The sequence below is a fragment of the Bos taurus genome, chromosome 7, assembly GCF_002263795.3.
Source record: "Bos taurus isolate L1 Dominette 01449 registration number 42190680 breed Hereford chromosome 7, ARS-UCD2.0, whole genome shotgun sequence".
Lineage (NCBI taxonomy): Eukaryota > Metazoa > Chordata > Mammalia > Artiodactyla > Bovidae > Bos > Bos taurus.
In genome coordinates, this window is record NC_037334.1 from 60,414,049 (window position 1) to 60,428,251 (window position 14,203).

A 14,203-nucleotide genomic window follows, 5' to 3' on the forward strand; every position below is an offset into this window, starting at 1 on the left:
AGAATGGTCTAGCATGCCTATGCCTGCATGCGTTCCCTGGACCAGTGGCCCCTTGGAAACTTTGTGTTTCAGACCAACTGCCGTCCCTAAAGTACAAAACAGCATCTCCCCTTCACCACAGTGCTGCAGGGACCTAAAGATTATCTGGTTTAACCCACTCACCATACAGTTGAGAACTGAGGTAGAAATGAGAACAGAGTCAGAGAAGAAAAGACAGAAACAGGAGCTGTATGCCAAGAGGTGTGAGTATGCAGGGCAGGGGTGATGACGGAATCTTAAGGCCCAAATCTTTCAGTGAGTCTATGACAGAGCAGCACACTCTTGGCATGTGGCATTGCCTCTCATTTCCATGTGTACAGCCTTCCTTCTTCCTTCCTGTCATCCACCCATTCAACAGACAGATTCAGTGTGCACAATGTGCTTTGTAAATTTGATAGGATGAGGTGACCAAATGTCAATAATTAAGAAAAGAAGGTAAAGAAGCATCTGAGGTTCCTAAGTCTTGTTCCCTGAAGTACTGTGGTGGGATGAGGTGGGAGAAAGCACAATCTCTAGTAGTTTTAGACATTTTGAATTTGTAGTACTTGAAGGAGCTTTAGCGGAGAATGAAATAGATCTGTGGCCAAGGAGAAAAGTGGAGACTTGCAAACATGGATTTGTGACTGACACTATGTCACAAAGAATGTCTCAAAGTCCCAAAAGAAGGATTTGCAGGGAAAAGCAAAGCAGGTGGAGGAGGAGTGGTTATAGGAGATTTGTGAATGAGCTGGGAAAACATCAGCATTTTACTGGCAGATGAGAGCCAATCCAGGAGACTGGAAAGGCACAGAGAAAAGAGGAGTCATGGAGACCAGGGTGGTTTATGGTGCAGCCATCTAACAAAAGTGACATAAGTGAAACAAGATAAGTGAACAAAAGTGAACAAGATAACAAAAGTGAACACATTTCACCGTGTTCAAAAGTGAGCAAAAGTGAAATAAGATAAGGTGAGAACCAAAAAGATGACCTTGGGGTTGGCAGCAAAGAAGTTGACCCCCTTGGCCAAAGTAGCCACAGTGGAGCTTGTGGAGGTGAAGGCCAGGTTTGTGCTCCATAGAACAGGGGCTGCTAGAAAAAAGATTCTACCTCTTCCTGGCAAAGAAGCAATAGCCAGCCACCCGTGCCCCTACTCTGAGCTCTCCAGTGAACTTTGAGGGTAGCAGGCCCCTCACCAAGTGAAGCCTCCACTTGCTATTCTCAGGAGAGGGTTTCTTCTGTGAGTGTCATTGAAGGTACTTGATATCTGCAACCCCCAAAGGTCCTACAGCCAAACACAGCAGAGCTAGAGATCTGGACTCTGGGTTCCTGCACCTGTCCCTCACTGATGTTGTGGGACACGTGCCTGCCCTACTGCAACCATTTCTCTTTAGGCCAGGACCCCCAAGAACACAAATAATGCAGGAATTTTTTTAAATGCTTCCTCTCAGAGAAAGAATTACAGGGCATAGGCCTTGGGGGAGTTGGAATTTACCGACAGGATGCCCCTTCTGCTGGTTGCCCTGGTGCCAGGGACAACCTGTGAAGCCATGAAGTGCAGCCCGCCACCCAGCAGAGATGCACCCTTGGTCTGTAGATAAGAGCTAATGGGCTGCCTGAGACCTGTCCCTGGATTTCCCTCAACCACTGGGTCAACAGTTGGCAGATACCCTGGATCCAAGTCTGCAACCACCCCTACCTCCAAAGCAGGCCCTTAATCCTTGATTTTCAGACCTTGGCTCCAAACTACCAGGCTACATTCATAACTTCAGCTTCCTGGTTCAGCTTGGTGCAGCAGTGTGATCTGCCTGTAGTAAGAAAGTGCTGCCAGGGCTAGTGCTGATACCTGGGCAAGGTGCTAATCACAAATGTTCCTGTGCCTGGAGAAAGTTTCTAACTCCCACTTCTGCTCCAGAGGCTAGCCTGTGAGTCTTTCTGCAGAATCTCTGGCCATACCCATGAAATGTGTGCCATCTAATGTGGCCACAAAGGAGTGGACACAGCATCCCCATCACTGAAGAGATAGGAGAAACAGGACTCCTTCCTCAAACCCTGTCATTGGATGAAGCACTTCTTGACACAGAGCAGGGGACCCCTCACAAAGTAAGGGAAAGGAGTGTCATTCATTCACTCAGTTAGTCATTCAGACACCACTGAAACTGTGCTAAGTACTGAGGCACCTCACTCACCCAAGGCTGACATATCCAACAGTCCAAAGTCATTTTGTGTCAGGGGCAATGTGGTGAAGTAGGAATTGTCCTGACTAGAGGACAGGGGAGGGCAGTTCTTATCCTGGTTCAGGCACTAATTCACTTGGGCCTCAGCTTCCTAATCTATAAAATGAGAGAAGTCATTTCTTAGGGTCTTTCCAGCTATAATGTTCTATGGCCCCACCTTTATTATTGTGGGGCCAGACCTACTTCAGCCCTAGGAGGAAGACCCTCAGCCACAACCCAGGAAGTTTTCTTCTCCAGTTTAGAATGGAAGGTTCAATATGGCCAGCCTCCCATTGTATAGTTGAATTGATTTCATTACATCTCATAGTTTTTAGGCACCAAGTCCCTTGTGACTTTAGAATCATCTGAAATCCAAAGTGAAAATGCTGCTAATCAAATATGACCCAGGTCATCAACTGAACTGTGATCACAGCCCCACATACATGCATGTGATTAGACTTTAGAGATACTGTACTTTTTGGTTAGGAACAATTCCTTAATCTTGAGGAGTTTGGGCTTTCTCAGGGCAGGGAGGGGGCAGTTGAGAAGCAAATACTCACTAAGCTGGTAGACAGATGTTATGTCAGTCTGAGCAAGTGTGCGGAGGAAGCTGACACACTCAGCTTTCCTGTCACTTCCCAGGAACCCCAGAGAGCATTTTTCCTCATCACTGAAAAAGGCAGAGTTCTTGCTCCTGTGTTGAGGCAAAAGACATGGACACAGATCAGTGCAAGGTTTCAGACACGACCTCCTCTCTTCACCCTAGAATGCAGTGAAGGACACAGAGAAGCCATCAACCTACACAGTCAGAGCTGAAATCTGTATAATGCTCTTATTTATACATCAAAGAAGAGCTGGAGGCACCTCATCTGTGCAGAACCGACCTATGTGGTGGCTGAAGAAGTGGCACATGAAAACAACCCTCCAATTAAATCTCCATCTCTCAAGAAAAACAAAACCCCTTCCTTCAATCCCTACCCATTCTGTGAGACCACATGGTGACCATTTCTAAGGAAAGAAATAGGAACTGGCTGTCCTAAATGCAAGGGTTGGAAAAGGACCATTAAAAGATGTTTCTTTGACAGATTATTTCAAGAAAACACTCAGGACTGATGACACAATTTAGAGGAACAAAGGACAAAGCTTGACTATAGTCAGAAGAAACCCTTCACAGCTGATATTGACATCAGATTCCATGACACAGCACAACAGTGTTATGCACCATTAAGAGAGGGAAAGAAGGCTAAGGCATGGGAAGTGGGTAGAAGGAAGGCCAGGGGGCTAGAAGAAATGATTATAAATAATAGAGCTCTGTATATTCACTTTACTGTATAAACTAATTGTTAAAACCAATTTGTCAGCTAGATACCTGTCATAAATCAAAGAACATGAAAACTAGAAGTGCCTTGGAAAGTATTCAGTCCAGTATCCATATAGACAACATTTAATAAATATCTCTTTGTTCCCAATATATTTTTAACTTCAGAATCCAGCTTTAAAAAAAAATAACTTGGAAGCCTAAGTGTTAATACCAGCTAATACTTTGTGGGGGCTGTTTATTATGAATCAGATACTCATTTAATGCATGCAGTTGCCCTATGATGCATATACTATTCTTATTCCCTTTTTTACAGAGGAAGAGACTGAGGTACAAAAAAATAAAGTCTGTGCTTAGGTAACCGTAAAGCAGGATGTAAGAGGAGCTTCTTTACTTCAAGCATGGTTAAGGGAGGGGCTGGGATGTAGTGCCATGGTCTGCCACTTACCCATTGTCTCCATAGCTCAGGTAAATGCAGTTTGAAAGTCAGCCACTTTAGTGGCTGTTTTCTGGTTGAGAAAACTAGCCATTAATGTGAACTGCTCAAGGTCATAACTCTGATTAGAGGCAGAACTGGCACTAAAGCTTGTCTTGACATCTATAGCTCTTGACAAAATACTTAAGTCAGTCAGTTCAGTTGCTTAGTTGTGTCCGACTCTGCAACCCCCTAGGCTGCAGTACGCCAAGCCTCCCTGTCTTATGGAACCCCTATCTCTCTGGCTTGACCTCCAGATTCTCCCCGGAAGTTTAAGATATTCAATCCTTAAAAGAGCATGTAATTGAATTCTACATCTAAACTTATTTGAGATAAAAAGAATGATATGATCCCATTCCTTAATTTACTATTTCATTTACTCTTCATAACAATCCTATGATGTAGATATTTTTATTCATATTTGTAGATGAAGATTCAGAAAGGTTTAGTGACATGCTCAAAATTACACAGCTGGAAAGTGGTAAAGCTGAGATCAAAGCTGAGGTCTTCTGCCTCTGTGTCCATTGCCTATGGCTAATATGCTAATGCCCTGAGTCCCAGATACTTAGAGAGAGTCCAAGAAGCTTGACAAATTACATTAGGGCTTGCCGGCATGGAGATCCTTAGAAGGAGTGTGGTAGGGCTTCTAGAAATACAACAGGCTGAAGCACAGGGCTACTTGCCACCATATACATAGACAAAGCATGGATAAAATCTGATAAACATTTTAATATAGTATTTAACTTTAAAGAGAAAAAGGGAAATTCCTAGGAACCAGAAACAAAAGGAGAAACCAAAGCCAAGTTGGTAAGTTAGAGTAGATGGTCCAGAGATGCTGGTGGTTCTCAGCTGGGACATTGGCCCTCAGAGGTGGGGCTGACCTGCTAATACCACTTAGGGACAGAATGTGACTTTGGACCTGTGTGAAGCAGGGAAGCTGAATGGAGCTCCCAAAATAGCTTTGTGTTCCCTATGGCCTAAAATCTAGAAGTGCTGCAACTTCTATAAAAGGAGATTGGAAACTTCTCATAACCTGCCAAGAACATGCTTTCTGTCTGTCTGAGTTCCTGGAAAAAATAAGACACCTAGGCTTACACTATTACAAGGTGTGGGATATGAATTTACACTGATCAATGTAGTACCCTATCAGAGAACCAGATCTGAACCACTGAGTTTCTAAGTTTCCAGGGAAAGCAAAGGCCAAAACTGCTCTGCTGGAATGCTTTCTGTAGTCAAGGCTTCAGGCAAAGACCACCTTTTAAAATGTTGAAAGTTCATTCACATAACTGAAAATACAAACCACACAAGAAAATGAATTATTGACACAGAGAGTCAGCAAATGCACAAATGGGTAGATCAACACTACAATAGAACTAACAGTAATCTGAAGATAATTTATAATAAGCATGGTTAAAATAATGAAATAAAAAGAATGAATAGAAGCTACAATGAAAATATGGGACTATAAAAGCAGAAACAGAATATGTGAAAAATAGTAAAATACGAATTTTAGAAGTGAAAATAAAAGCATGGACATTTGGGACCATATGAGTAAAGTTAAACAACAGGTTTAGTCACAACAGAGAAGAAAATTGGTGAAACTGAAGGATGTTCTGAGGAAATCATCCAGAATGTAGCCTAGCATGATAAAAGATGAAAAATATAAAGGAACTGATTAAGCAAGATTGAGGATAGAATGACAAGTCCAACATACCTCTAACAGGAATTCCAGAAGAGAAACTAAAGAGAATGAGAGACAGGCAATATTCAAAGGAAGAATGACTGAGCATTTTCCAGAATTGAAGAAAGACATGAGTCTTCAGATTGAAGAAGCACACCAAGTCCTAAGCAAAATAAATAAAAATAATACAATTTAAACATGATTTCCATTTCATTAAGGTTATAAGTCTTTTTGGATTTTCTATTTCTCCTAATCATTCTTTCTGGGTTCAATTATCAATTAATTATTCAACTCATGGAATAAAAGAGTTAAATATAAAGGATAGGAACATAAATTAATGAAATAAAAGCAAAGTAGAAAAATTAGAAAGGTAAATATGAAATTAATGAAATAGGAAACAAACAATAAAGATGGTCAGCAAAAGAAAAAATGGTTTTCGGAAAAGACTAATAAGATTGACAAAACTCTGGCAAAATGGATTTGAAATTTTATATTAATAATTAATTTTCACTCTACACTTTGAAGATATTATTCTACACCTATGTAAATGATCATTCAAGAGTATATTTTAAGTATCTTAAAGAGATGGAAAGCATTTACCAACTCACAGATCTCCACTGAAATATCTACCTAGAGGTGTACATGATGGAGAAGGAAGCGGACAATTTGCTATAAATAATAGGATATATCAAAGCTAGATATATTACGGTACAATTGCAAAACATCAATAACAAAACAAAACCTTAACAAAAACAGCGAGATAAAAGCTACCTACTGCAAAGAAATGGTTATGAAACAGCAAACTTCTCATCAACAAAAATAGATGCCACAAGAAATGGAATTATAAAGAAGACACAGATAAACAATAAGAATAAAAGAGGGGATTAACAAAGAAATTTTTTAACATTTAATACCATGAAATATTGGCTTTTCTCCTATTCTCTTATATCTGGTTTCAAGTACATTAATCTTTCAATCTTGTTTATTTTTAAATGTAGGCATTTGAGTATATAAATTTCTTGTAAGTAACACTTTATGAAAATGAGCTATATCTTTTACAACATGAATAAATCTTAAATTTACAATGTCAATTGCAGAAAATGCCAGTTGTAGAAAAAAACATTTATATAAAATTTTAATACACAAAACCATAGTATTTTCATTTATAAACAAATGTCAATTTTTTAAATGTATCAGAATAAAGACTAGAAATTTCAAACAGTGTTGGCCTATAGGATGGACTCAGGATCAGAGAATGGAAGTATGAGGGGGTAAAAAGGCATCTTCAATTATATCTAAAGACTTTTTTTTTTCACTTAAAACACACACAAACTCAAACACATTATATGCTTAAAAACAAAAAGAGGACAAATGTGGCCTTCTGTCACTCTCAAAAGGGTGATAGTCTTTAAAGTCACTCTTGTCAAACACAGACTGTCTATTCAGACAGACCTGCCCAAGGTTTAAGAACAGGTTTTCCAGCTACTGTTGCTGTGAAACTAGGTAGCTGATGTTGAACCTGAGCTATAAAAAAAGAAACCCACAAAAATTTGCTTCCATGGATAAGCAAGATCCCATTCCCATGTGTCAGAGGCATGACCTAAATCTGACTCAGAAAACAGCTTCTGAGAAATTTCATTGTCAATGCACAGCCAATTTGGTTAAATCAAAAAATATATGCATGCATGCATACATACATACATATGTTGTAGTAACACTTCAGAGAGTAAAAAACCATCAAAGGGAGAGAAGCTGAGAGGAGAGGATGGAGACTTCAGCAAATGCTAGGCCATCTTCAGAGACCTGATCCCAAACAAACACAGACTAAGAGTGACACCCAGTGGCCTGATCACAGGGACAGCACAGCACACAGGGATGGCTGGTTCCTAGTCCACACCATGGCTGCTTCAGGAGGCAGGTTGTTTGTGGGGTTTTCATCCAATTGCTGTGTTTTGAGAGTGTCTGTAATCTAGAGAGTGCTTTGGAGGTGTGTAATGAACAAGCGCCCCTCCCCTCTCCCTCTGCCACCCTTCTCTGTTTCCTGTCCACTCTCCCCTTCCTTCCCTACCAAATGTGCAATCTTTGGTAAATGGGGTCCCACAGGTGACCAGGTAGAGGCCAACAGGTGACTCTGTGCAAGTAAAGAGAAGGTGTCCTACCACCTCTGTGATACAGGGGATGATATCTGCAGGATGAGTGTGTCCTGTGCAACTAAGCCAGCTAAAATGTGATGATCAGATTAATTTATGTTAATTAATCTGGGTTATTGTCATTTGAGGCATAGTATGAGGTTGTTGTTTAGTTGTTAAGTCATGTCTGACTCTTTTGCAATCCCATGGACTGTAGCCTGCCAGGCTACTGGAGTGGGTTGCTATTTCCTTCTCTGGGGGAGCTTCCCTCCTGACCCAGGCATTGAACCTGTGTTTCCTGCATTGACAAGCAGATTCTTTACTGCTGATCCGCCAGGGAAGCCCATAGTATGAGGTACAGAAGTCCAATATAATTGATGAAATCTGACACCTACCTTCAATAGCCTATTTAATGGCCTCTCAAAGATTACCACCCACAACAGTAACAGCAATAATAAGAGTTAATGCATATTCATCATAATACACACACACACACCCTCACACACACTATGCCAGACACCATTCTAAGGGATTTACATGTAGCTCATTTCAACTCAAGACAATCTTATGGGCAAATACTAACACTATGTATTTTGCAGATGAGAAAACTAAAGCTTAGAGAGACAAATTAACATATCTGAAGTCACCCACTGGTAAGCTAATGGAGACACCGGATGTGCTCCTGTGGCTATAAATGCCTATCAGGAAATCTGGCTCTGAAACTCTTTATTACTGAGCTATGCTACTTTCCAATGACCAGTGACCTCCTCATGACCAGTGACTTCTCAATGGTCAGTCTCAAAGCCCTTTCACAGTGTTAAGCATCCCCCAATCTCCCACATGGCTAGTAGTTCCTCCTTCTTAGTTGTCTCCTTCACTACATTCTTTCTTCTTCTGCTCTGTAAATGGTTCTTCCCATTTACAGAGCATTTACATTGGCATTTCATTCCTCTTATAGAGGTACCTGGGTTCCCACACGTTTGTGTAGGGAAAATTACCTTCTCTCCCCTCTCCCTACAAAGGAAAAAGCTTGTTCTTGGCTCACTCTCCTTAGTGGCTCTTTCAGTGAGGGAAGGAGTTCCAGTCTGAGTGTTCAGAGCCTAAGGCATTGCTTGGGCCATGTTTTCCCCACGTGGAGGGCTACAGTGTCTCAAGTTTAGCCACCTACTCGGTGTTTCCTCTAGTACTTCCTGGACCCAGGCTTTTCACTATTTCCTATCCCAGTGCAAGACGCTCACCCAGAGAGACTTGGAGGTATTCTAGGACTCTATGACAGGGTGGCTGGAGCAGCCTTGCCACCTACTGCTGACTGGTCACATGGTAGCTCTGTGCCTCAGAACCAAGCCTTTTGGATTTAAGGCAGGAAACAGTAAAAGAGGCACTCTGTCATCCTGGCCAACACTGACTTCCCACACTGAACTTTCAGCAGATAGACCTACGTGAGAGGGAACCCTCCATTTACTAAGTAGTAGTCTACAGGTCCCTGTGCATGCACTCCCTTGATGGGGCCCCTTGATTGGATGGGAAGGTCTAAAAGTGGGCCTTGAGTTTGGAGGGTTGTGCTTCTCTCCTTGCACAGAGGAAAGCCTCAATGACCATCTGCTGAAATGAACTGACTCCTGTCATGGTCACTCATCTTTCCCTTCCTATCACTCTTCATGTTGTCTAGGTTGTCAGAATGTGCTCTTATAGCTTTGTGTTACTAGGAAGCCCTGAAGCTCATCTGCAACCTGCACAGAATGGGACAGGACCACTGGGGAAAGTGGCCCTGCTCCAGCACATCCCAGACGGTCTATCTGTCATACTTACACTGGGGAATAAGAATCAGGATCTATGATCCTGGTGGGCACAAAGCCCACTTCTCCTGAGAGCGCTGACTTCCCAATGAACCACTGAAGCCCAGGAATGACAAAGCCGATGATCTCAATGCTTTCTCCCTGGTGGAAATTCAGCTCGTCCTTTTCTTCCCTCTCATATTCCTTCCAGGCCTTACATTTTCCTCTGCCTGTGGGAAAACAGCACACAGGTCAACCAAATAAGGCAGAAACAGCTGAGCCACTCACTAGCTTCCAATGTAATATGAAATGAAGTGTTCCCAAGACTTTAGAACTTTAAGGACCAGTGAAATTTCTCCCCCCTCTTCAAAAAAAAAAAAAAAGAAATTGGCAGGAATGATCCAGGGTAACTGGCTTTTCATTTGGCCAATCTAGGAAATTCAAAAAAGGAAATATCATCTACTTTTACCATTGTTTTATAAAAGAAACTTTAACAAATGTAGGAAATATAATCTCAGAATACTAGGTATTTCTTAAAACAGAATAAAGGCAGCTTGTGTAAAACTGGAAAGCTCACTATATTGTCTTTCTTTGTCTTATTTGCCATTACCATGCAAACACTTCATCATGGTTAGCACAGATCTACAGACCAGGGTGCGGACCACTGTAGGATCTCTCCACTTCTTTCTGGCTCCTTTGGCCATTATGACTGTCCAACTCCCTAGCTGTTGATTGTGTCTTCAAAATCAGAAGTTCCCACTGCTTTGGGGGTTAATAGTATCTACCATGAGTTAAACACTTACAATGTGACAAACTGTACTAAGTGATTTATAGATGTCACTTAGTTTAGTTCCCATGACAAATCTGAAGTTGGTTTTACAGTAACCTCATTTGCTATTGAGGAAGTTGTGGCATATCACGAATAGGCTGAGGTCACATTGGTTTTAAGTTGTAGGGCTAGAATTTGAACCCAGAACATACTTCACAGCCCCATGTTCCTAACTACAAGACCATACTGCCTCAGATAGATAAAAATCTTGTTTATGGTCGATTATTGATTAGATCTACTGTCTGGATCTGATAATTCCCTCTGTATATTTTTAAGTGTTATTTGAGCTCAGAACTTTAAAAATTGCACTTTGTGCTAGGTGTGGTAAGGCAGCTCCAGGGATGAAGATGAAAACATTAAATTTTATTATCTAGTAGATATAAATATACTTACAGATATATATGTATGTGTTTATGTATATATATGTGTGTGTGTATATATTTATGTGTGTATATGTATATATAAGTATGTGCATCGCATGTATGCTCAGTCAAGTCCAACTCTTTGTGAACCTATGGACTGTAGCCCACCAGGCTCCTCTGTCCATGGGATTCTCCAGGCAAGAATACTGGAGTGGGCTGCCATTTCCTTCTCCAGGGAATCTTCCCAACCCAGGGATCGAACCCATGTCTCTTGTGTCTCCTGCATTGGCAGGTGGATTATTTATTTCTGAGCCACCTGAGAAGCCCATATATACCCACACATACATAGAGAGATTAACTAAAACGTATGTGTATATTTATGCACATATATGTATGCATGTATTTCATTATTCAACAAATATTTACTGAGCACCCACTATGTGTCAAGCATTCTTAATCTTCCTAAGCACAAAATTCTAAAGGAAATTAGAAAACATTTTGACTAGAGATTGAAAGCAGGCAGCTGCAGACCACATCTGGCCTACATGGGGCTTCTTTTTCACCCACATATTTTTAAAACCCTATGGTCCCCACCGTTTCCTAACATCATCTTCCATTCAGGCCCTCCATGCATCTGTGTGTTCTGCCTGCCCTTGGAAGCATTTATAGCTACAGTATAGCCCTGATCTGAGACCTCTCACTTCACAGGCAAGGGAACCCATGTCTACAGATGGTATAATTGACTTCCCCAAATGGAGTCAACAGCAGAGATAAGACAGGAATTCACATCAACTGACTCCAAATCTGTGGATAAAGTAGGAGGCAGAGCAATATTATCTCCCTACTAATACTGTCTTCAACTCAGCCATACCAATCTGATAGGAGCCTGTCCAATCCCTCTTCCTGGAAAGGCCACAGTTTCCTGGATAATTCTTTAGGAACCACCTGCAAATGGAAACACAGTGTTTGCAAACATGGATTTCAAAAAATTTGAAAAGTGAACAGAATAATTCATTAAAATAACAATGATGGTAATAATGATAAGTATTATTGTCATTTAGATTACTCTAATTTTAATAGTGGCAAACATTCATTGAGAACTTACTTTTTATCAAGCATTATGAAAAAGAGGGAAGCTTAACAGGCCTAGGGTATTTTCTAGCTCAGCAATTCGTTTGCCAGTTAAATAACTAACAAAGGATCCCACTCCATTCTACTGTCAGACTCTCTGACACACAGGGCCCATGACCTGGAATCATGTTTATTGTCACTCTGCTGGAATTTATACTTCCTCCCAGCAAGGATTCTCAGACTTTAGTGTGAAAAACATCCCCTGATATTTAAGGGGAGCTTACATAAATTGAAGATTTTTGGATCCAACCCCAAGAGAGACTGAGAAAGACCAGGGGTGTAAACTTGTAGTAAAATCTCCAAGTGACTCTGGTACAAATGGTCCCCAGTCCCCACAAACACCGTATTGGAGATCAGGCAGTGTATTTATTCTTTGATGCAACATCCATTTGAAATTTTGGGTTTTCTCTATTTCATCTAATTGTGCAAATCTTGACTGTTAAAAAAAACAAAAAAGATAAAAAACATCCAGGTTTGTTCCCTCCCTGGCACCATGCATGTCCATATCTACAAATGTGCCTAGTCTGTTCTGTGCAGACTTCAGTGTGCTCTCCCAGGATTTGAGTGGCTACTCACTGGTGGAAAGGGAGAAGCAGGGGTTCCAAGGCTGACACTGGCACCAGGCCCCGCTGACCTGTCACCAAGGACACAGCTTCCCACTCAGACTCGCCTTCAGCCATCTTCACCGAGATTAACTCATTCTTGCAAAGTGTCAAATACTCCCCTTCCTTCTCAGCTGGCTGAGCCACAGAACACATGGCTCTGCAGAAGAAGTGACCTGTAGATAATGAGAAAAGCTCTTTCCAAGGAGTAGCAGGCAGTGAAAAGGGAGTATCCACTATGTATATTTCCATCAGAGCCCAAATACTTTTCTTCCTGAAAATAAAGTACACAGTCCAGGGAGAGGTGCTACAGGAGGTCTTTGTGACCCCAGGAAACTGGTACCAGGTTCAAAAAAAAAAAAAAAACTGAGAGGGAATTCACTTAAAATAGGCACCAAAAATTCCAAATAATTCTCAAGAATGAGGTTTAATTGGGACTTAACCTTGAGAAAATATGAAACAAAGTTAGTGAAAATATATTTAAGAGAACTTCAGTTATAATTGCAACCTCATGCTTAATCTTAAGATCAAAAAAGAATAAATTAAGTTGATTTGGGTGAATATAATTTCTCCAACTAAATTTCATAGTTGTACAGTATGAAAGTTTTTCTTTCATGTATGATTCATGTGATACAATCAGAAAGAGAATTATTCTGCAAAATATTCTACAGAAATCTGGCTCTTTCACTGTGTCTATTGAAAGGTTATTGCTGAACCACGAAAGACGCCAGGATTCTTGGCCTTCGGAGGAGAAGAATTCAATCTGGGGCCAGAGATGAGGCTTGATCGCTTAGAGCTTTTGTGTAATAAAATTTTATTATAGTATAAAAGAGAAAGCTTCTGACATAGACATCAGAAGAGGGCAGAAAGAGTACCCCCCTGTCACTAATCTTACAGGATTAGTCAGAAGGTTTTCAGGAAGGAGAAACTGTCCTCAAGCAGTATACATTGTTGTTGTATAATCCCTGCTGCTGCTGCTGCTGCTGCTGCTAAGTCGCTTCAATCGTGTCCGACTCTGTGCAACCCCGTAGACGGCAGCCCACCAGGCTCCCCCGTCCCTGGGATTCTCCAGGCAAGAACACTGGAATGGGTTGCCATTTCCTTCTCCAATGCATGAAAGTATAATCCCTAGTACAGAGTTTAAACTGAGTTGTGTAGTTGACTAAGACTAAGGAATGTAGACAAAAAAGCTTGTCCTTTCCTCCTCCTTGAGAATTCCAGACCCCTATCTTCACTTCGAGAGCCCCAGACCCCTATCTCCTCCTTGGGGACCCTGGACTTCTGCCTAGGAATTGACTCTTTCACTATGATGTCCTCAGTTGTTAAACAGTTGGTTGCAGCCTGGATTGATCCTTCCTTGTAAACAGATTAGTGGATGTTCCAAGAAGTTTTCCAACATCACTTTCTTCAATCTCATGAAATTATGCAACTTTTGTAAGAGTGGTTCTTTAATTTTGGGTGCACATTAGAATAATCTGCAACTTTTGAAAAATATCAAAGCCTGACCCCCATCTCTGGAGATAAACTGACCCCAGTGGAGCCCTGACATGGACATCTTCTTAAAAATTCTCAAGTGGTTCCAACATCAGACAATCAGTGAGGCTGGCCAACAGAGCTATTCATGTGATATTGATGTTAAACTGAGACGCTTGAAATAACACTATAACAGG

At 41.2% G+C, this 14,203-nt stretch overlaps 1 protein-coding gene across 6 annotated transcripts in view; it reads right to left on the minus strand.

Annotated features, from left to right (window-relative positions):
• SH3TC2 (SH3 domain and tetratricopeptide repeats 2) overlaps positions 1-14,203 on the minus strand; it is a 54,675-nt gene that overhangs the window by 18,713 nt on the left and 21,759 nt on the right. For all 6 annotated transcript variants that reach the window (XR_009495293.1, XM_015472317.3, XM_002689285.6 and 3 more), the window contains 4 exons: positions 12,508-12,709; positions 11,672-11,745; positions 9,644-9,839; positions 2,792-2,925 (listed from right to left, as the gene is read on the minus strand). Coding sequence is in view for 5 of the 6 variants with exons in the window: in XM_015472317.3 (XP_015327803.2) it covers positions 2,792-2,925; positions 9,644-9,839; positions 11,672-11,745; positions 12,508-12,709 (606 nt within the window). In the remaining variant the exon portion in view is untranslated. The remainder of the gene's footprint in view (positions 1-2,791; positions 2,926-9,643; positions 9,840-11,671; positions 11,746-12,507; positions 12,710-14,203) is intronic.